The following is a 20,116-nucleotide window of genomic DNA, read 5'->3' on the forward strand; positions in this document are numbered from 1 at the left end:
CCGGGGAAGAGGGACAGCTGTGCTGTGGATAACGCGTGGGCAGCCCTAGGCGAGGGCGGCTGAGGGAAGGCGTGAAGGGCGCCCTCAGGAGTCCCGGGAAAGTGAGGGCGGCCGTGAGGGTGAGGGCGGGCGGAAAGGACGCCCTGAGGAGCCGCAGGCGGGCAGAAGGGGAGCGCTAAGGAGTCTCGGGAGGCTGAGGGCGGGCAGGATGGGTTGCCGTGAGGAGCCTCAGGACGCTGAGGGCAGGAAGCCGCAGTCTCGCCCTCAGCAGCCCCAGCCCGCGCGTACCTGAGGGGCGGGGCGAGGCCTCGAGCAGGTGCGCCCCGCCCCCGCCTCCTCCAAGAGCCAATCAGCGAACGCGGGGGCGCCGCACGCGCCACACGGGGCCGTGGGCAGAGGGGGCGGGGCCTCCCTCACGGCCCACCCGCCGCCCCATCCCCTCGGCGCGGCAGTGGACAGCAGTCAGGAGTGCCGGTTTGGATTATTTATTTGGTTGGTTGGTCCTGCGGCCGGCCGGACGCACATGAGGGCGATTACTTGCACAGTTTGTCGTCCACGTTCTTGTGATCGGGGTTGTAGGGCGCCTTGGCGAAGCACTCGGCAGCAGCGCGGTCGCAGTTGCAGATAAACATGGCGCACTCCTTGTTCTTGCCTGGAGGAGAGAGAGGAGCGATCAAAGCCTGGCTCCTTCGCCCCGCGCTGCAGTGGCTCGGGCTAGCATTTCTGCTGCCACAGTGTACTCGTTTCAGTACTGCCATCGCTTTGGGGGTGCTTCTGCCCACTAACTCCCTGCCCCCAAAGCTGTGTGTTCCAGCCAGGCCGTCTCTCTCCTTGCCCCTTCTTCCTTTCCCTGCAGCCCTATTTGCCAGCCTCTCTGCTCTTTACCTCCCTTCCAGAACCCTGTAAAGGCTTCACTATTTTTAAGAGGTGTCGTGTCCAGCAGAAACTATTTATCATTGCAAAGTTAACATGCTGATCTCTTGGATACTGCCATTAGAAGGCCTCCCAGTAAAGTGCTCAATCCCTTGAAAACCAGACAGGCTTCTCTGTATCCTGCCATACCGTATATCTTCATAAACTTTAAATTGTGGGCTATATAGAGAATACTCATTCCAGTGCCTGTATGAGGTGCTCTCTAACAACCAGGTCTCCTGGCAGGAGCTTGCACTGTGCCTTCCTGCCACAGAGGTGTGAGTGAAACAGCCCTGCTCCTTCCTGAGAGAGGCTGGAGAACATCTGGAGTGAAGTGGAAATGGACCTACTGCTACATGTGATCTTCCCATCAGAACAGCTGTACTGGTAAGACTTAGTGTAGGGGTTGTCCAGGAGGAATCTGCAGGCTTCCAGTTTCTTTGCCTGCGAGTAGCAGTTATCATGTACTTGGCAGCACCTGGGAAACAAGGAGAAAATACCAAAATCACAGGGTCAACTGACCTGTAAGACGTACAAATATGCTATATTTGCTTTAGCAAGGCTTTTGACAATAGAAGAAAGATACCCAGCAATAAGAGGGCAGACACAAAGGACCTCAAAGGGATACAAGTTGTGCTGGCTCATGGTCCAAGACGTATCTGGTACATACATACTTATGGGAGCATCTTCACAGTTGCTCATTGGGCACAGGGGAAGCAAAAGCCCGTGCCTACCCTATACTTCTCCCTCAGTGCCTGGAAGCTGACAAGCTCTCAGCCAACACAGTCCAAGACTTGGCTGCCAGATTTGTGTATCTCTAAATTGTCCATGCCATTTCCTAGCATTTTGCAGCCCAGCCATGTTGATGGTCAAGCACCGGGCAAAGTGTGCAGAGCTGTATCCAGGCTGCTGGCCCAGCACTGCTGCAAAGAAAATGCTGGAATGAGCACACTGTGCTGCCATAGAAGGGAAGAACTACTGTAATTATATTTTATCTTAGTAATAAGGTATGATATCACACATCCTTTTTCCCCTGAATCCATCTGTGAAAGAAAACTTTGTTCACAGCAGCCAGAGAGTTTTGTAAGCATTCATAGGCAGAGCCAGCTGAGATGAAGCCGAAGCAGGAAAGTACAAGCAAGGAAAGAAGTTTGTAAAAGCAGAGTCTTATAAACCTGTCGAGCTCATCCACTGGAGTGCCGCTGCCCCCCAGGCCACAGTAGCAGCCGTAGCCGTTGAAGTCCAGCAGTGGGTGGCTCTTGGGCAGGGTGCACTTGATCAGCTCACGGAACAGCCACACAGCCCGGGGCGACACCTCAGCGCTGGCTGCGCCCACTGGGGAGAGACACAGAGCGGTTAAGTCAGGTTCAGGGTTACCAGCGAGAGGATGAGGGCATCTACGCACCTGACAGCAGAAAAAGCAGGGCTAGGAACTTCATTCTTGCAGCACTTCACACACACTGGTGCTAAGGGAGACGAGTCTTTATACAACAAGCTCACCTTGACATGGGTATGAGATAAAACAGCCAGTATTTATGTTACTAAATGCAGACTTTTTCCATCAGATGCTGTGGGCAGTAGGTTGTGGCGTGACCAGTTGAAGGCCAATTGAGTTAAATCCATAAAAGACAGAAAGGCAAATATTTGCTCTCTAGATTTTTGCTATTAAATTCTTGTAGTGCTATTATTAGAAATCAGCCTGAAAGATCTGGATATTTTTAAGGGCTCTTACTAAAAATCAATAGCAGTGTGGTGGTTAAGTTGGAAGTTTCTGGCACACTAATAACCACCTGCCACTTGCATCCTCTTTTTATGGTATCCCACTTATCATTAATCCTGTATCTCTCCATGAGTTCTCATGGCATAATTCAGAGAATAAGCTACATGTTGTCCACTCATATCAAATGACCATTTCGCATGAGCTCAACTGAAAAAAAATCAAGCTGTTCTTTACTTTAAAACCACAAAGGAGGAGGTACTCCTAGGCAAGAAACAGGAGCCAACTGACCTTGAAAACCTCTGTATGTAGCTTAAACAAGGAGAAGTATCTGGTTTTATGTGGTCTTAAGCAATCTAGACTGGAAATGAACCAGGCTTAGAAGTTTCAACAGACACAGCAGACTTCAGTGACTTAGAACAGTTTCTCTTTCTCCAACAACAGTGCAGAATCCAGTTAAGAACCCTTGGTTCTCTATGTCGAGAGATGAGGAGAGTTGGGAACCTTGAAAGAAGTTCAAAAAATGGGTAAGGAAAATCTTCCTGGAATCAGTCAGGAGTGAGTAAAAACACTGCACTCAGATCCCAGAGGCTCTGGCATTTTCAGGGCTACAGGTTTGGCATTCTTACACACTCAAGCTATGGTTCCTAGACACGGTTGTCAAGTCTGCATTGATTTCGAAAGCACCAAACAAACCCTCAACTTTTAAGAGCAGAGCAGGAGGCCCTGTCGTACTTTTCTGCAACAGCCCAATACATCAGAGTGCTCATGCAGGAAATTGGGCTCACCATCCACCAGTAGGTTCCAAAAGGGCTGATGAGGACACTTTCCTCCTCACAGGGTCTGAAACTACACCAGGGTACCCACAGTATCCACTGGATGTTGACATATCCATAGGACATCTAGGTAAAAGCTAGACATGGTGCTGAACAACCAGATCCATTCTGACTTTTTTGATCTCTTCAACCACTCCCATTCTGAGGCTCCTCACTCATGGGTTACCTACAGCCAAACAGAGGCCGAGTTGCAAATTTAAGATTCTCACTGTTCTTAGTATTGAACAAACATTAAAGGCTGATGTAAAGGACAGTCTGCATCACAGTTAGTTCAGAAAAAAGAATTCTGTCTTTTGCCCACAGATCATTCTGCCAACTTTCCCTTCAATATTCACTTAAAGAGTTCTCTATCTTCTCTGTTTTTACCATTAAAAAATTGTTTTCTTACCTATGAAACTTAGGAGTCTGATTCCTTTTTCCTCTGTTCTCAGTATCTGATATATTATTGATGTTTCCTAGAAAGTTCCAGTCAACTGGCCTTTTAAAAATCATAAATCAACAGTTGCCTACATTTTTAGTTCAACGAAAGGATCACCAAGTGTGGGAAAGCTAGCACATGAGTATTACAAGAGTGCCTCATGAGAAAAATCCCAGCAGGGTAAAGATTTTTCCACCAATGCTATTTTTGGTTTTCCCCAACCTGTGCTGTATACAAAGCCACTGGTCCTTAGCACACTTGTGAACTCATTTCAACTTATAACTGGTTCCAACTTACAGGCTTAAGCCTTAAATTATTTTTAAGACTTTTCTTATAAGCCCCATTGCAGAGTTCCCTACTATTCCACACTGTTAAAATTCTCTCTTTTGTCTGCTAAGGACTTTACTTCCCATCTCCACATTTTACTTCCTTACTCTATCTTCCTTGGTCCACCACAGTCAATTGAATCCAGGGTATGAGCCAAATCTGTAAGCATCATATTATCTCCTTTTCTGAACCTACAAATACTTACACAAACCCTCCATAATGTAAATAAGAGACACAGTCTCTACTGAAACCAGATCTGCCTCACATTATAAACTGGGCCACTGCCGAAGTGTGGGAGCAGAACAGTGAGTCAGAGACCTGCCTGGGGCTTTTATCCTTAAGGCAGCGTTCAACTCCTGCCAGGTCCTGAAACCTCCCCCACTGGAAAACCTCGCACCCCTGAATAATGACAGAGAAGGACAGTTTTCAAATAATTTATTAGGAATTTAAAACTGAAATCTGGAAAAAGGGTTACAGGTGTGGAGAGAACAAACACTGGAGTGTAATAACTTACTGGCTTAAAAACACAGCTTTATTTCTTTTTAAAAAAATGCCCACCCTGAAACCAGAGCCCCAGCCTCCAGGCAGTGGCCAGAGAGTGACTCACAGCCCAGCAGCAGCACAGCTGGCCCGGGATGTCTGGAGGGGGCACGGAAGCAGCTCAGCGCATACACCAAGAGGGAGGAAAGCGCTGTCCGCAGACCCAAATTTGAAGTATATAGAATAAAAATAAACCCAATAAAATGCAGCTCTTCTTTAATTAGGAAATATTTAAAAAAACAGACATACAGACTCTTGTCTCAGTAACAAAAATTATTGCTTTGTGTTTTCAGTACTGATCTGTTAAGTACCTTTTTACCTAAACAGAACTCTCCAAACGCATCGCCCAGGTCAGGACAAATTCCAGCAGATGGGGGAGAGACAGAAGAGAAAAAGGGCCCTGTGGGCACTGTGGCCCTCCCAGTCCTTTTCTAAATGCCCATCTCCTTTACAGGGGCTCAGTTTGGGGGAAGAGAGGGAATGATTTTTAAAACTTAAGATGAAGCTGTTATTTCCCTGGGAAAAGAGTTTGGCTGCATCTTAATAAAAGGCTTAATCACCCCCCTTAACAAGGTCTTTGGTTCACTGAAATCCAGACCCAAACCTGCCCCATGTATTCCTGCTGGAGGCCTCCCCTGGCAGAGTGCTGGTTAGCAGGGGCCTGGACCAAACCGGGGGAAGCCCCAGCAGGTTCTGGAGAAGGGACCAGATCACCCCACACAGGACAACGGACAAACTCCCACAGTCTTCAGAACACAGAGTAAAGCAAACGGGAAGCTGCAATTCTATAATTCATATAATCCCTGAGAAGCCCTTAACCCGCCCCCAAATCACCACCCTAATGCTTTTCTCCCCTGTTAATGAATCCCCATCCCAGAGCCCTGCCCTTCAGAGAACGACTACCCAAATCTCCCCCTGGATGACACCCCTTCCGACACCCTCGCCTCCAGAGGAGGATCCCCTTTCCCAGGAAATCTTGACACAAGCGATAAAGTTTGGAGAGTGAATTCCTTTCAAAGTAACCAAGACAAGCAACGGCGGCAAAGCCCTTTCCCTAAGCCAGCCCAGAGCCGGCGCTACGGAGCCCAGGGATGGAGTCTGTACATCAAGCAATTGGAAGCAGCTTTAACCCGCTCAGCAAAACAGCCGATGGCTGGTACGTTTCACCCCGCCCGCCCCCCCGCCCCCCTTTCAGCTCATCTCATCAGAGGTCTTAAAATCTTACAGTAAAAGGTGTACAAAAAAAGAACGAAGTCCTGTCAGGATTCTGCTGGAGAGTATTGCTCACGCTGCGGCACCAAGTCCAGGACCTGGAGCTGCTCCTTGGAGCCAGGCTGCAGGCAGCAGCCAGGTTCAGCTCACGATATTTACATATTATACAGGAGGAAAAAGAAAACCCCACATAAAACTAAACCTAGGAAAAAAAAAAATCTTTCAGCTGTAAGGATAGTGTTTTTCACTTAGCAAAATATACATTTGTTTTGTTCCATAGCGATGTCCAACTTTTCGGATCCTTGGAGTTTCACACTTTTCAAAGCCTCACATTTACAAAACAGAAACAATTAAAAACAGTTTCTTTAAAAAAAATAGAAATACAGCAGTTCCTCTCAGCCTTTGCTCTCTCTCTGTCTCTTTCTTCCCTTCAGAACTGCATTCTTGTTACATACCGTGCTTTAAAAACACTGACGACAACAACAACAGAGTTGAAAATATTCAAAACAGTTTCAAAGCCAAATAAAAATACTCCTCAATGAAAACTACCTAACACAATCACAAAGCCAATTCATAAAATATGTCTACTAGCTCGGGAAAGAGCAAACAACAAAAAGAAGGGGCAGCCCCCAAAAAAGATAAAAAAATAAAATAAAAAAATAAAACTAACAGCTAATAAAATAAATAAAAGAAGAATCAGTGGGCTGGGGGCAGGGAGGGGGAAGCGTAAACCGTCGGTGGTTAGTAGGAAAGCGAGATGATCTCCTCGGGTTCAGTCCAGTGTGGTCTGGTCAAAGGGAGAGATCGGGCAGGGCGGCAGGAGCCTGGCAGCCAGCCGGCAGTGTGCAGTTTGATTCAAGAGAAAGGTAACCTTGGCTCATCCCCCGAGGCTCACCAGATCCTCCAGCCACTTGCTGTCCTCGGTTAGGTCACTGGGGAATCTGTGGGACACAGCAGGGGAGGGAAGGGACACGATGTAGAACAACCACAGCTTTGCTCTTGGGAATTTCTTCTGGTGTGATCTGACAGAAACACTCAATACTCAAACTTTGCCCCAATGCAGTCTTGCTCTGCATATCACTGGCACAGGGACAGGGCACAGCAAAGATATTTCTGTCTTCAATGGCAAGGTGAAGGCCTGGGAAACAAGGTCCCACACACCATGTGGCGTGGCCTGGCCTCTGGGACAGAGTCCAGCCATCTCCCCAGCACTCAGCTCAGACCAGCCCTGCCAGGCTGCCCCGGGCTCCTGTCTGTGGACACCACTCCCTCCAGTTTTTTCTATCCTTTTTGAAAAGCTGGTTGTTGACTTTTTTAAATTTTAAGTCAGCTAACTTCAGTCATATTTGCAAAGCAAACGAAGACTATCCAGTTCCCTCTCAGCCCATCCAAGAACCAAAACCAGAACTGATCAGATTTTCCTTCTGCCCTTCTCCCAAGAAGGAGATGAAAAACCTCACTTCCCAGAGACTGGTCTCAGCAGCAGTGAGAATAACCAGCTGCATGGTGGAGGCTTCCCCAGCCACACAGAAAAGCCAAGCTCGTCTCTCAGGATCACCACTGGGTTGTGACTCTGGCCAACCCTGCAGATGTTTTCTTTTTTTGTCAGTGCTTCATTTACTTCCTCTTTGTGCCAGAGGCTAGGACAGTCTCCACTCCCAGCCTGGAGAGTATTCAGTAGGAACCCAACCTGTCAAGCCTCTGGTGCAGGAGAGAGCCCCAGGACTCCTCCCACAGGCTGGGCCAGGCCGTGGAGTCTCACAGCAACATCCACAGCTTCAGCTGAGAGCCTGAGCACAGGGACCAGCTCAGAACCTCACTCCTCTCTCTCATTACCTGTGCCTGTTCAAAGTTCTCTTACCTCCTGCCTCCTTGGTCCCCAGCTTCAGTGATACCCATTGGTAAAAGCTGTTGCAATCAAGGGACCCTGTCAAGAAAGAGTTAAAACCCCACTCTTAAAGAAAAGAACAGTGAAGAAGAATTACTAAGACAACAAATTCAGTCACGGTCCAGATGACAGAGTAATTGTTTTCAGTTGGAGATGCCAGCTCTAAAGAGCACACCCTACAGGATGCTGTATCAGGGCCAAGATGGGCTCTTGGAAAGCCTGAGCTAGATCAGGGAAAGGACTGGAGATCAGGACCTTGAGTGGTGATCAGGGAGAGCCAGCAGAAACCAAGGATGTGGGCTCTAAGTGAGATGCTGCACTCTGCACCGTCCATCTTGGTCTGGGGCTCAGCAGTGGCACAGCCAGTGCTGCAGTGGGTGGCATTTCACAACCGGAAAACAGACTGTGGGCTGAGGGGGCTGCCCACTGCTGCTCACCTCCCTCAGCACCTGGAGACACGGCCCACTCCCATCTCCCTCCCCCCAGCAGAGGGCACAGGGAGCACTCACCCCTAGGCTGTGTCCAAAGCCGGTGCTCGGGGCTGGACTGGCAGCGCTGATGTAACTGCTGACCCCTGAGTCCTGGTTGGCAGCTCCATAAAGTTCTGCCATCGGCCCGGGACTGGTGGTGCCCAGAAACCCACCGGTGCGACTGGGGGTGGAACCTACAGCAGGCAGCACAACTACGTAGTGAAGATCCCAAAAAGGCAACCCCGTCCCACCCCCCTCCTGCAGCCCCTTGGCAAAGCTCGGTGACAGGACCCGGCCCAGGCTGGGGAGGAAAGTGGAGTTACCTGTCCCTCGCACCACGGCCGCTGCAGCCGCTGCTGCTGCCATCGGTCCATACGCAGTGAGGGGGATTGCTGGAAAAGAAGGAACAGGCGTCTCAGGAGCACTGTGGCCACATGGGAAACTCCTCGAAAGGAGCCTTCGTTTCCTGCTGCAAAATACTGGGCTCACACAAACATATTGGCTTAGTGCACCACAGAGGACATTAAAAGATGAGAACAGGGAAGAGCATAGCCCTGAATTTATCAATGTTCTTTTGCACAGCCAACGTCCAGGGGAATGCACGAGCAATGCTCTGTCAAGCCCACACCCCAGAGCAGCCAAAGGCGTGGTGTGGAAGAGCTGAATGAGAAGTGGGCAATTTCAGATGTATCCTGTCACTACTAAGCTTGCAAGATGCAGTTAATCTGAAGCTACAGATCCAGATTTTGGCAGTAAATGTGGAGAATTGCAACAGCTCAGGGACAGCAGCTGAAGCTTAACATCCTGAGGCTCAGCCCCTCCTCTGTCTCTTGGTAATATTCTTGGATAACAGTTTAATAGCCTCTTTCTCCCTATTTCTTTACTCAAGACATACCATTCTCCCCACACTGAGTTTTGCTCCTGAATTGCTCAAAACCTCATTGTTCATTGCAGAAAAGCAGGAAACATATACCTAGGGAGCAGGAACTAGAAATGGCTTAATTAAAACAGTAAGTCTTAATTTATATGTAGCAGTTCTAATTCCCAACTCTACTGCTACAGGCATTCAGCCCTCAGGGCAGGAGGCATCTAGCCAGTATGTCTCTCTTTGCCCTTAAAATGACTGGGTCAGCATTTCATGCTTGAATGTGAAATTCACTGTGATTCTGTTTAGAGCACCATAAAAAGAGGTCAGAACAAATCAATCGCGTTAAGGCTGAAACCCAGACTAGCTTAGGAGGGAATATTTAGTAGCAGGCACCAGCCTGTTTCAAGCAAACGTCATACGAGGCTTCTATCTGGGTTAGCCGCTCATTACAGGCCCTGGGCCAATGCAGGCACGTTGCTACTTCACATCATCCCAAAAGATGATGTTCTGGGAAAAAAAGGCTGCTGGCAGCCGCCCTCTTTGCAGCCTCATCCCTACTGCAAGTCCCTAACACATGAGTGAAAGTGGTTTTACTCAGAAACGAGGCAAGGTCATCTCAAAAGCTCCAGTTCTTTTTCCAAGAAAAAAAAAAATCTTTCTTGCCTTTGCAGTCTTATCTGCTGAGCCACCAGGTTTGTGTTGCGGTGACAAAGCACCTGTGTGTGCATCCCTGCCTGTGCCATCCCCTCCTCTTGGCTCCCCTCACCAAGCTGCAGTGCTGCAGCCACTTGAAGGCACAAGGGCCCTTGAGCACACAGCTCACTGTGCCCTGCCCTCCACAGGGCCAGCTCCAGCCTATACATGGGAGCCACAGCCCAGCCAAGAGGGGCCTGCTTAACAGGAGGTAAGCGTATCAGGGAGGGAAGAATGCCACGATCCCCAGCTGGTACTTCAGTGAGACACTCGGGACTGTAAGCTAATGTGGCACCCAGCCAGGACAGCAGCATTAATAACTTCTTGTTGTGCAGAGCCCTGGTGCACCCCAGCCATCAGTGACACACAGGCCCTGGGCGAGGGCCTGCAAGGAAAAGGCACAGGACAGCCAGGGGTGGACACGAAGGGAAAACCACTTCTACCAAGTCACCAACGTTCCTCTACAAATGTGATGGGTTTTGCAGAAAAACACACGCGTAAATAAACAACTGGACCCACATCTGCTTTGCTTGCCAAGCAGAAGGCTCAGAGGTACTTATGCAGCTGCACACAGTGTCAGGGAAGGGTTTTGTTATGAGGGATACAAGATATCGTTTTCCCCTACCTCCCTCAGAGAAATTTGTTCGTTGGTGGCTGCCAACCTCAGCATCCTCATGAACAGAGTCCCTGAGGATTAACATAGTTTTGTGCCACATAAACTCCCTTTCAAGCCTGTTTGTACTGCTAATTCCAGAAGAGCTTCCCAGGAAGGTTTTCCGTACCCCTTTGCAGAGAGATTCAAACCCTGAAACAGGTGGGGGGCGAGGAAGCATTGGGAAGGAGGAACACCATGGAAATGAAATGGCACACAGGGAGCAGGGTGCTACACAAAGCTGCTTTTCTATGACAAAAACCATGGACAGGACAGAGCTAGGGAAAACGTGGCCATGGAAGGGAGAGTAGACAGAAGGAACCTCACGTAGGGAGAACACACTGCAGGGGCTGAGGATCCAGAGAGCATTTGCACTTTGAAGACACTGAGAACGATCCTCTGCTCCCATTTTGTTCCACAGCTCCCTACAACCACTGTGGGACTTTGCAAGGTCCCACCACACTCATGCCTGGGAAGCCTGTGTGAGAATAGCTGGGGATCTGCACCACCCAGAGCAGGGAAAGCATTCCCTGCAGCCTCTCCTGCCCAGGGAAATGGGATTAAAGTAACCAGGAGTGGATCCACGCCTTCTTCCTCCTCCCAGCACTCCAAATTTCATCCTTGCAAGAGCTCAGGTTAAAGCCATTTGTAGACCTGTGGAAGTCACCCTGCTCTCTGCAGTTTCCATATCTGGTTTACATACAGCCTGGGGCAAGGAGCTAAAAGAGGCAAGCAGCAGGAAAGGACCTGCATGGCCCTCTTCAAAGGCCATGACTGCTCGTGGCTCTGATTGCCTCTCCATCTTTCCATCCCCAGCTTTGGATGGAGCTTATCCAGATGAAAGAGGAAATAAGGCACATTTCCAGTCTAACTGCACAAGGGTGTGGAGCAGCAACACCACTGAAACAGCCCAAAGCCCCCTTCTCCCCTTCCAGCTTGTGAGTTTAGGAAATGAGTGGGACTGACCTGTGAGCTCAGGGAGGACGGGGGCACTCGGGAGAGGGGTCCGCTCTACACGGAACTCTAAAAACGAAATGCAAGACAGCTTAGGAACTCATCAAATGCCCCGAGGGAGACCCCAGAGACACAGCAGCCAGAGTCTGCTGGGGGAGCAGTCTGCAACCAGACTGCAACCAGGCCAGTGTCTTCTTTAAACTGATTTATAACTGGTGCTGAAAGGTGCTGGACTCCTGCCCTGAAGGCTGAAGGTATCCATTTATCCTTGCAATAAATGTGGCCAGGGCAGGGCGAGTTCAAGCCTCACTGTGTAGCCTCAGGTCTGCCCTGGAGCACTGCTCTGCAACCCGGCCAATCTGACCTCTCAGCAGCAAGGCCAGTGGATGCTCAGTTATGTGCCACACTCAGCCTGGCACAGGTTTACAATGAGGGACTTGAAGCCAGTACAGCTAGGTTCATGGAGAGCTTCCAGACAGACAGGAAGCAACAGCAACTTTCAGCCAGTCAGCCTGGGCTCACCTCAGACAAAGAGGAAACTTCCCATTCCCAGCCCTTAATATCAAAACTTCATATATCAACCATCACACTAAGGGATGGAGTAAGGAAGGGATGCTCAGAGTTGCCACAGCTCTAGAAAATAGCAATAGCACAGTGTGTCCCTTAAGTGTGCTCTGCCTCATTCCCCAGCCTGGCAGAGTGGGAAGAGAGGCCCCACAGCTCCAGGCAGCTGCGGCACAGCAGGTTCCAGACATTGATCGCTGAATCCATGTTCTGAGCACATGGCAGTGTTGGAAGCTTGAAACCACACAGTTTGCAGGGGATCTGCAGCCCCCTGGCCCAGCAGATACTTTGTGAAGGCTGTGAGTGGTGCAGGCACTGTTCAGAACACAACTGCAGTGCTGCAGGCACTTGCCTTTTGTGTGCCCGGGAGCTCCCTGGCACATGGGGTTTAACATTCTGTGCTACTTTCAGAGTGGTGGCAACTCTGGTAAAGAGAGACAGACACACACACAGGCAGTGAGACAGGCAGAGCTGTGGGGCCCTTCTGTGTCACAGCAGCAGCCCTGCAGAGGAGGCCAGCAGAAAGGATGTTGGAGCAGCTTTGGGCTTTTCCTGCCACTGCAGTGTGAGGATAATCCTAATGAAGGACAAGCTGTTCCCACCTATTCCAGGGCTTCTCCAATCCCCCTTCCACATCCATCTCCAATTTAAAGAAAGACCAAACAGGGGAAACGGTGAAAGGGGCAGAGCCTGGGTTATAGATCATGCCAGGGACTCCCATCACCTGAAGACAGACCAAAAAACAGAGCAGGGAGCTCCACTCACCAGGGAACTGGTAAGTGTAACCAGGTGCAATGCCAGTGTAACTTCGACTCGCGTAGGTGGCAGCCTGGAAGCCTGGATAACCTGGGTAAGAGAAAAGGACTCCATTAGTGCAAACTGGCACGATCTGGCTGCTCACAAGCAGCATGAGCATCCTTTGGCATTAGACAGCAGAAATAGGGGTGACAGCAGAGGCCCCGGAAGAATGCACAACATGAGCGAACCTGCAGAGGAGTTTTAGCAGGCCCATTTAATTTTTCCTTGCTCCAAACATGTAAGGACATGGAGATTTCCTTCTCAGACTCACATCTCTGCAGACTAAGGCTGTCTGATGCATCAGCTGGATTTACAAACAGGAGATCAGGGAGGAGGGGGCATTTGAATGACTGAATAGCTCTGAGTCATTTTTGCACTGGAAGGGCTGGTGAATGCAGGTACAAAGAACATTTCTTCCTGGCGCAGGCAGAAGCACAACTCCTGCTGTTCCCCAGGGAAGCTGACCACCTATAGGAACAAGCCTGTGAGAATTCAGGGCATTGACTCACAGATGAATATTTGATTTGAGATCTCCCAGGACAAGAGTCTATGGATTTCCCAGTGACTCAGTTTGAGTCTTGCTGCTTTAAAATTCAGATGGCTTAGAAAAGGCAAAACCCGAAACAACAGGCTGGAGATTTATTTTCCTTCAATAAGTCAAGTGAAAGCATTGGTGGAAAAATGTTCTTTTGGGGGTTTTGTTCAGTGACTAACTGCTACTCAGCAGGCTTAGTGCTGAGAGCCAGGCTGAGTACACCCTGCCCAGCAACACCAGCAATGATCCTGAGCAAACAGTGCTCTTGGGTCAGCTCAGTCCTGGTTCCAGTGAAAGTGAGAAGAGAGAGAAGCCAAAACCAGCACCCACACTGGAAGGATCATGCTAGCTCTCAGATCTAGGCACAAAGTTTTGTGGCTCTGAAAGATAGGGCTACAAATTACTTATTTTTTTCATTTTTTAATTTTTATCGGAATGCTTTTGCCTTGGGAGCACTGGCAGACATAAACCTCAGCCTGCTTGACACCAACTTCTTACAAGATGGTCCCACAATAAATGTGTAACTTCCCCTGCAATACCATATATTTGCTATACCTGAGAGGTAGAGAACAAAGTGAGACAACACTCAACTAGAACTTTAAGGGCATTTTAACAGTCTTTAAATGGCGATGGGGACATTTACACAGGCCACTGTTTCAACTGGAAATTTAGGGGCTCTTTAATCAACTAATTCATCAGAAAGCCTATAGAAGTATGGGAGGAAGATCCCTGGTTAGAGGCGACTCCACACTCAGCTCTGCAGTTGCATCCTCTTCCACATGAAGGAATTGCTGTCCATGTGGCACGGCACAGTGTGGAGGAGCTGCCATGGGGCAGAACCGCCCCGAGGGGCTGTACTCAGCCGGCCCGGCTGCCGCAGGGCAGCATGGCACGTTTGCAGTTTTTCCAGGTGCCACCAGAGGGCAAGTTGCGATCGCGAACAGGTCCCGGCGGCCCCGCACGGGGAGCGCTGCCCTTGGCCGCCCCGCCGCTCCCGGAATAAACCTCTAAGCTGCTGCCTGGCACGGCCGGGAGCGGGGGGAGCGCGGCAGGGCTGACCGGGGGCTTACCCAGCATGCCGATCCCCAGCATGAAGGCATCCATCCCGTAAGGCATTACTCGGGACCGCCCTCGTGCAGAGCCTGTTGGGGACATCACCTCCTTCGGCTGAGCTTTTTTACACTCCACCTGCCACAAGAAAGTAAGGATCAGGCTCGGCTGTCACAGGACACGGCCACAGAGCCCGGGCAGACCAGGCAGGGTTGCCTGCGTGACAGCACGTCCCTGCTCCAGCCACATCCATCTGCCCGCTCCGCTGCCCTTCCCTGGCATCACTGTCCCCAGCCCACATGCTGCCAGCCTTCCTTCTTGCTCTGCAGCCACCAAAGGCAATGGGGAGCTCAAGTATTGCTTTTCTTCTCCTGATGTTGCCATTGGTGTTCTACCTCATCCTGCCCCAGAGCCTCAAAGCCTAATTTTCCTCATTTCTGAATAAAGGTAAAATCTGCCCCCTCCCAGGCCACTACAAGGTTTTGTGTAACTTCAAAACCTCCAAGCACAGCACAATTCCTTGTTTAGTTACCGCTCCTCTTTGAGACCTCAGTATTATGTTTGTTCACCTCCATACTGAGTTTCTTTCCCAGACTGACTGCTGTGATTTTTGGGAAAAAACCCAATCTGATTCCCCACAGCAGAGAAGATGCATCAGGACCCAAGTGCCTTGCACTCTGCCTCTTGCCACTGCCCTGCTCTCTCCCACACCTCTGTCCCTGCTCCCTCAGGTTCTGCCTGACACTCACCATTTTGTTGTTGATCTCATGGAAGTGGATTTCACACACTTTTTCCACAATGTCTTCGCTTTCAAATGTGACAAACCCAAATCCTGCAGAAAAAGCAAAACTCCCTGATCAGGTCAGACCTCTCACAGTTTGAGCCCTCTACTCACAGCCTTTTATTGGCAGGAGAAAAGGAGAGTACAATCGGCCCTTTCGAAAACAGCTGTCAGTCATCTTCCCTCTCCAGCAAATTCTACTTTTATGCACAAGAACAGGACTGTCCTCTTATAGATTCTCCTCTCCTACTCATCTCATACTTCCCACCCACTCTGAACCCAATTGGTCTCAAACCCAGGTTTGCTTTTTGTTTTTTTAACTTTGCTATTTCCAAGGCAAACCACATGTCTGCTAACACTGGGGAGGATCCGGGCAGATGCTCACACAAAGAATCAGTGGGGAAACCAACAGCTGCTTGCCAGGACATCACCATCCTCGCTAAACGCACCGCACCAGCAGGAACACCCTGCAGCTCCCTCGCAGGCACTGGCCATAAAGCCTCGTGTGAGCAAGCACAGATCAGCAGTGCAGCTGCACACAGCGAGGCAGATACAGGCACAGCGATTTGCAGAGTTTCACCAAAGTAAGGTTTGTATCTGGGGTAAGACAGGACAGCGTGTTCCTGGCCCCTGGCCCACGCTCACACCTCCTTTCTCTCACCAACCCCTCTGCTGACAGTTTTGGCAAAGCCCAGCTCGGGTGGGCAGACTGAACTCCTCTAAGCTGACTGCAACCATTTCCGGAGAACTGAGGCAGGTGGGAGGATGTCTTAAAGCTTGCTGTGCAAGCAGGCTGGGATTAAGCAGAACTTTCCACTTTCCAGAGCTGGCCAATTCCATGGCGCTGTAAAATAACATTTAAAAGCAGATGGGAATCCACTGCCCAGATCCCCACCTTTTCTCCATGCTGCCAGAAACATCTCGCTATAAACTCCTCCATCTGTCTGCGCCCAGGTAGATTCACACCACTCACCTCAACACCCACAAGCAGAGGAGCCCAGGAATTCAGCAGAAAAACCCTGATGTCGAAAGCAGTCCTGAGCCCCATCAGACCCTCACCAGGCCTGCTATGCCCCTGTCTGAGCCCCTCACTGTTGATACAGTGGCTAGCAGCCCTCCTTGCTGCCTTCCAAAATGCCCAGTAGCTCTAATTGGACCAGTGACTGGAAGGCACCCATGGAGGAACAGGGGTTAATGCTTCTTCCCTTTCAAGATGAAGCTGGAACAACATCCTAGGACTGCCGAGGCCTGGCAGCCAGAGTAGATTTAATAGCTTTAGAAAAAAAGTAAAAATCTGAAGGGCACAGAGTGTAGCAAGAGCAGAAGGGAGAGTTCCCTCACTGCTCTGGGGGCAGGAGTGCTTGGAAGTGCTTCAAACAACACACAGGAGAGCATCCAGCACAGGGCTATTATTGACCCTGACTGGGAAGAGGCTGAAGCTAAATTTGCAGGTAGAGTTGTTGCCATTAAATCTCTGAGTTGGATGCAAGTGTCAAACCCTGCCACACCACCAGGTAGTTGGTCTGAGGACTCGGCAGGAAGGCAGGGACGCCCATGGACGGGCTGGGTCTGGATAGCACAAATAGTACAGCCTTGCTCCTATCCTGTAACCAGACCCCACCAGCAGGACTCAGTAAGAAAAGGTGACCTGGGAGCACAAGTGGGCTCCAGGCCGAGGAAGGGGCGAGAAGCAGGCACTTTTCAGGCTCTCGTGTCAGCTTTCCCAGAGCTCAGATTACTCGGGACAAGGTAAGACACACACTGCAGGCTGGAGCCACGGAGGTGAGCACACAGAGGAGGGGGCCGTCTCCTCTCACATATCTGCAACTCGACGAGTTTACAGCACAGGAAACGCACTGGACAAAAGCCCTCTGTGCTGCGACGGCCACTGGTAAAGGATGCAGATGCAAAAGAATGGGGAGACTAGAGGCAAGATAAAGAGCAGCTGCAACCCACATCCCCTGCTGCTGGGATACTGACCCCTCCCCAGGCAAGGTAGGAGGCAAACCCTCTGCAGTAACCTCTGCTAGGGACAGAAGACAGCTCTCACCTCGGTGTCGGTTGGTTGTCTTGTCAAACATCAGCATCGCATCATCCACCTGCAAAGAGAATGGCTGCAGTCAGATATTACTGCTGCAACGAGCATCCTCCGACACAATTGTTCACAGCTTCCCTGGCCTCCCCAAACCTGAGGGGATAAAGATGAGGCATCCGGTGCCCAAGAAGGAAACGGTGTGCACACATATGCATTACACATAAGCTACCACACCAGGCACTTTCCCAAGCCACAACCAGCATGGTCTTGGTCCCCCCACCAGCCCGGGGCAGGTGCTGCTGAGCTGAGCCCCCTCGGCCCAGCCCCTGGCAGCAATCGACCCCGATTGTTTGCCTGCAGCTCCAGCCAGGGGCCAAGGAGCAGGGAGGGCATTGTTCCCAAATCCCGGCCTCAAAGGAGAGGAGAATCAAAGGGGGGCAGAGAAGCAAAGCTGGAGAGGGGAGAGGAATAAGGGGCCTCCCAGCGGCGGGGGGAAGCGGAGGCCTCAGACAACAGAGCCTGCCTGGGAAAGCTGGGGAAGCGCCCCCGCCCCCACCCCAGAGGAGCCTTTCCTCTAAGTGAGGTTTCCCACTGCTGGAGGCTGTAATTAGAGCAAATTTACTGCAAGGCCTGAGCAGGGCTGCCTTCCCGGGGGGGAGGGGCGGCCGGATCCCATCCCCCAGCCGGCCTGGGGCTGCTCTCCTCCCCGGCACATCACCGCCTGGTGCCACTTTTCCCCCCATCTTCCCGCGGGTGCTGCCTCGCGGAGCCGCATCCGCTCCGCAGGTCAGCCCGAGCAGGGTTAAAAAATACACTTCAATCCCCTCCGTGTAAGCCCCAGTGTAAACCTGTCCCACTGACCCATCCCTCTTCTAATACCACTGCCTTAATCCGATTATGAAACTGGACGTGCAAGTGCTCAGGGGAGGTGGCAGCAGTCTCCGGCCAGCAGCTGCCCTGGCCCTCCTCCTTCTCCGTGAGAGACAGCCGCTCCCTGAAGAGCAAGCCCTGCACGCCCCCCAACTCCACAGGATTACTCCCTTGCCTCGCCTTGGGAAGAATCTGCATTGCTGCCTCCTCCTGAGCAGTCACTAGAGAGGGCAGAACGCTGCCCATGTCCTGGCAACAGGCAGCCACGGGCTTTGCCCATGTAGACCCCACAACTCCAGATAGGAAAGGGTGAGGCTTCTACTCTCAGGCCCCCAGGAAAACACAGGACACCCAGGGCCAGGTGGATGGAAGGAGCCTTTGCTGACATTTCCAGTACCATCACAAGCAGACAGAGATCACATTTGATGCCCTTAGCCTTGTCTAACACATCCACTCCAGGTGACAACAGACAACCTGGCTCCTGCTCATCTCACAACTTTACCATCCTGGCTCAGCCTCCCTTAGCCACGTAAACAAATACCTGAAAAACATGCCAAGCATCCAGCCTGGAGTCACAGGGGACATAAGCCTTGACACAGACCTGAAGCAACTCCTCAGCAACTTCCCAGAACACACAGTTAGGGTGATGGACACTGAGGGCAGCTCCTCACAGTGTCATTCCCCATCACCACTTGTTCCCACATCTGCACCATTTCCCTTCATGGTACAGGCACAACTATGATGTGCGGGAGGGAAACCCAACATGGCTTAAAAATAGTTCAACAGGTTTTATTTTCTGGTTTTGCTAATTTTAAAATGCAGATCGATTTCCCTATTCAGTTCACAAGAAGACTGGAGAAATAGCTGCTCTCCACTCCAGTAGACACTGGGAGAAAGCTGTGTCAAAGGCACTCTGAGGCAGTGCCACTCCCAGCTCAGGTAGCTGAAGACCACAAACCCACGGCAATGAGAGATAGGCACGAGAACAAAAAACGAACTAGTGTCAATGAGCACAGGCCCACTGCTGACTTACTCTGCCTGACCAGTCCTCCTCTCTGCAGAGCCTGGGAAGCAGGAGCAACTGCAAGTGGCAGAGCCCAGTGCACTTCCACACAAAATCCTGGCACAGCAGTATCCCAGGCAATGGCTGGGTACTGCTACAGCGCTCAAGCACTGAGAGACAAAAAATGTGCAGCCACTTCATCCCAAACCATCTTGTATGCTGTGAGGAGAGCTGCAGCCTTCCTCCTTCTGCACTTTTTCTAGTGGCTCTGCTTTGAGGCACCCCAAAATGCACTTGCCTTGCAAAAACATATTTATTGTAACACATGTACTCTATTTAACAGCTGTTTCCTGCTAAAACTGAATCTTATACAGTATCTAAGTGTGTGTGTATATATATATATGTATATATGTAGGTGCATATGCATACAACTCTAGAGCTTCAACTCTGTGTATGGCTATAACTGATATATTTTATTGCCATTAAAACCTACACATGACTATGTGCATGTCTCCTTTCAAGGCAGCCTGTGAACTGAGCCGGGTGCTCTCAACACACACCTGTGAGGTGAAGGAGGGCCCAGATCTCCCCTAACCCTTGCTATAGGGGATACGTCTCCTGCCGTACAGGACTTGGGCAGAGGCACCACATGCAACACCCACCAAAGCTGTGCCTGCACAGCTCTACAACCACCACCAGCCATCACTGGGCAGCTATTGTGGTGGTGAAGCACCGCAGCCCCCCCACCCCCGCTGTTCCCTCCCCGCCCGTCACCGCGTTGGGCCTTTCCCGGCTGGGCCGCGCCGGGCCCCAACAAAGGCGGCCGCCGGCGGGGCCGTCGCGATGGCAACGCGGCCGCCATGGCAGCTGGGGCCCGGATTAGCGGCTCACAAAGCCGCCCCGCAGCGCTCCGTGCCCGCGGCCTGTGATGGGCTGCGGGAGGGCACCCAACGGGGGCCTCCGGCACCCCGGCACAGCCAATCGGCATTCCCG

At 51.0% G+C, this 20,116-nt stretch overlaps 2 protein-coding genes across 3 annotated transcripts in view; both read right to left on the minus strand.

Moving 5' to 3' along the window:
- Positions 1-476: 476 nt before the first annotated feature.
- Positions 477-3,531, minus strand: PLA2G1B (phospholipase A2 group IB). The gene is made up of 4 exons (XM_088176259.1): positions 3,418-3,531; positions 2,088-2,338; positions 1,263-1,390; positions 477-652 (listed from the first exon to the last, which is right to left on the minus strand). Exons 1-4 carry the CDS (start codon positions 3,529-3,531, stop codon positions 534-536), a joined length of 612 nt encoding a protein of 203 aa, XP_088032385.1. The 3' UTR covers positions 477-533.
- Positions 3,532-4,628: 1,097 nt separating this feature from the next.
- Positions 4,629-20,116, minus strand: part of MSI1 (musashi RNA binding protein 1) — a 56,832-nt gene continuing 41,344 nt past the window's right edge. For both annotated transcript variants that reach the window (XM_088175922.1, XM_014894622.2), the window contains exons 7-15: positions 17,266-17,314; positions 15,184-15,266; positions 14,455-14,572; positions 12,817-12,897; positions 11,500-11,556; positions 8,644-8,712; positions 8,360-8,514; positions 7,824-7,889; positions 4,629-6,903 (exon numbers count right to left, since the gene is read on the minus strand). In XM_088175922.1, the coding sequence (XP_088032048.1) occupies positions 7,848-7,889; positions 8,360-8,514; positions 8,644-8,712; positions 11,500-11,556; positions 12,817-12,897; positions 14,455-14,572; positions 15,184-15,266; positions 17,266-17,314 (654 nt within the window). In that variant the 3' untranslated portion in view covers positions 4,629-6,903; positions 7,824-7,847. The remainder of the gene's footprint in view (positions 6,904-7,823; positions 7,890-8,359; positions 8,515-8,643; positions 8,713-11,499; positions 11,557-12,816; positions 12,898-14,454; positions 14,573-15,183; positions 15,267-17,265; positions 17,315-20,116) is intronic.

Source organism: Sturnus vulgaris, chromosome 19 (assembly GCF_052056855.1).
Source record: "Sturnus vulgaris isolate bStuVul1 chromosome 19, bStuVul1.hap1, whole genome shotgun sequence".
In the NCBI taxonomy this organism is placed as follows: Eukaryota; Metazoa; Chordata; class Aves; order Passeriformes; family Sturnidae; genus Sturnus; species Sturnus vulgaris.

What these genes read in the sequence shown, in the direction of transcription:
- PLA2G1B (XM_088176259.1), bottom strand. Translation starts at nt 3,531, where the DNA reads ATGTCCTATGGATATGTCAACATCCAGTGGATACTGTGGGTACCCTGG. An exon ending in TTGGAACCTACTGGTGGATG is followed by an intron (nt 2,339 to 3,417) that starts GTGAGCCCAATT and finishes TGAAGTTCCTAG; the next exon opens with CCCTGCTTTTTCTGCTGTCA. An exon ending in CCAGTGGATGAGCTCGACAG is followed by an intron (nt 1,391 to 2,087) that starts GTTTATAAGACT and finishes CTTGTTTCCCAG; the next exon opens with GTGCTGCCAAGTACATGATA.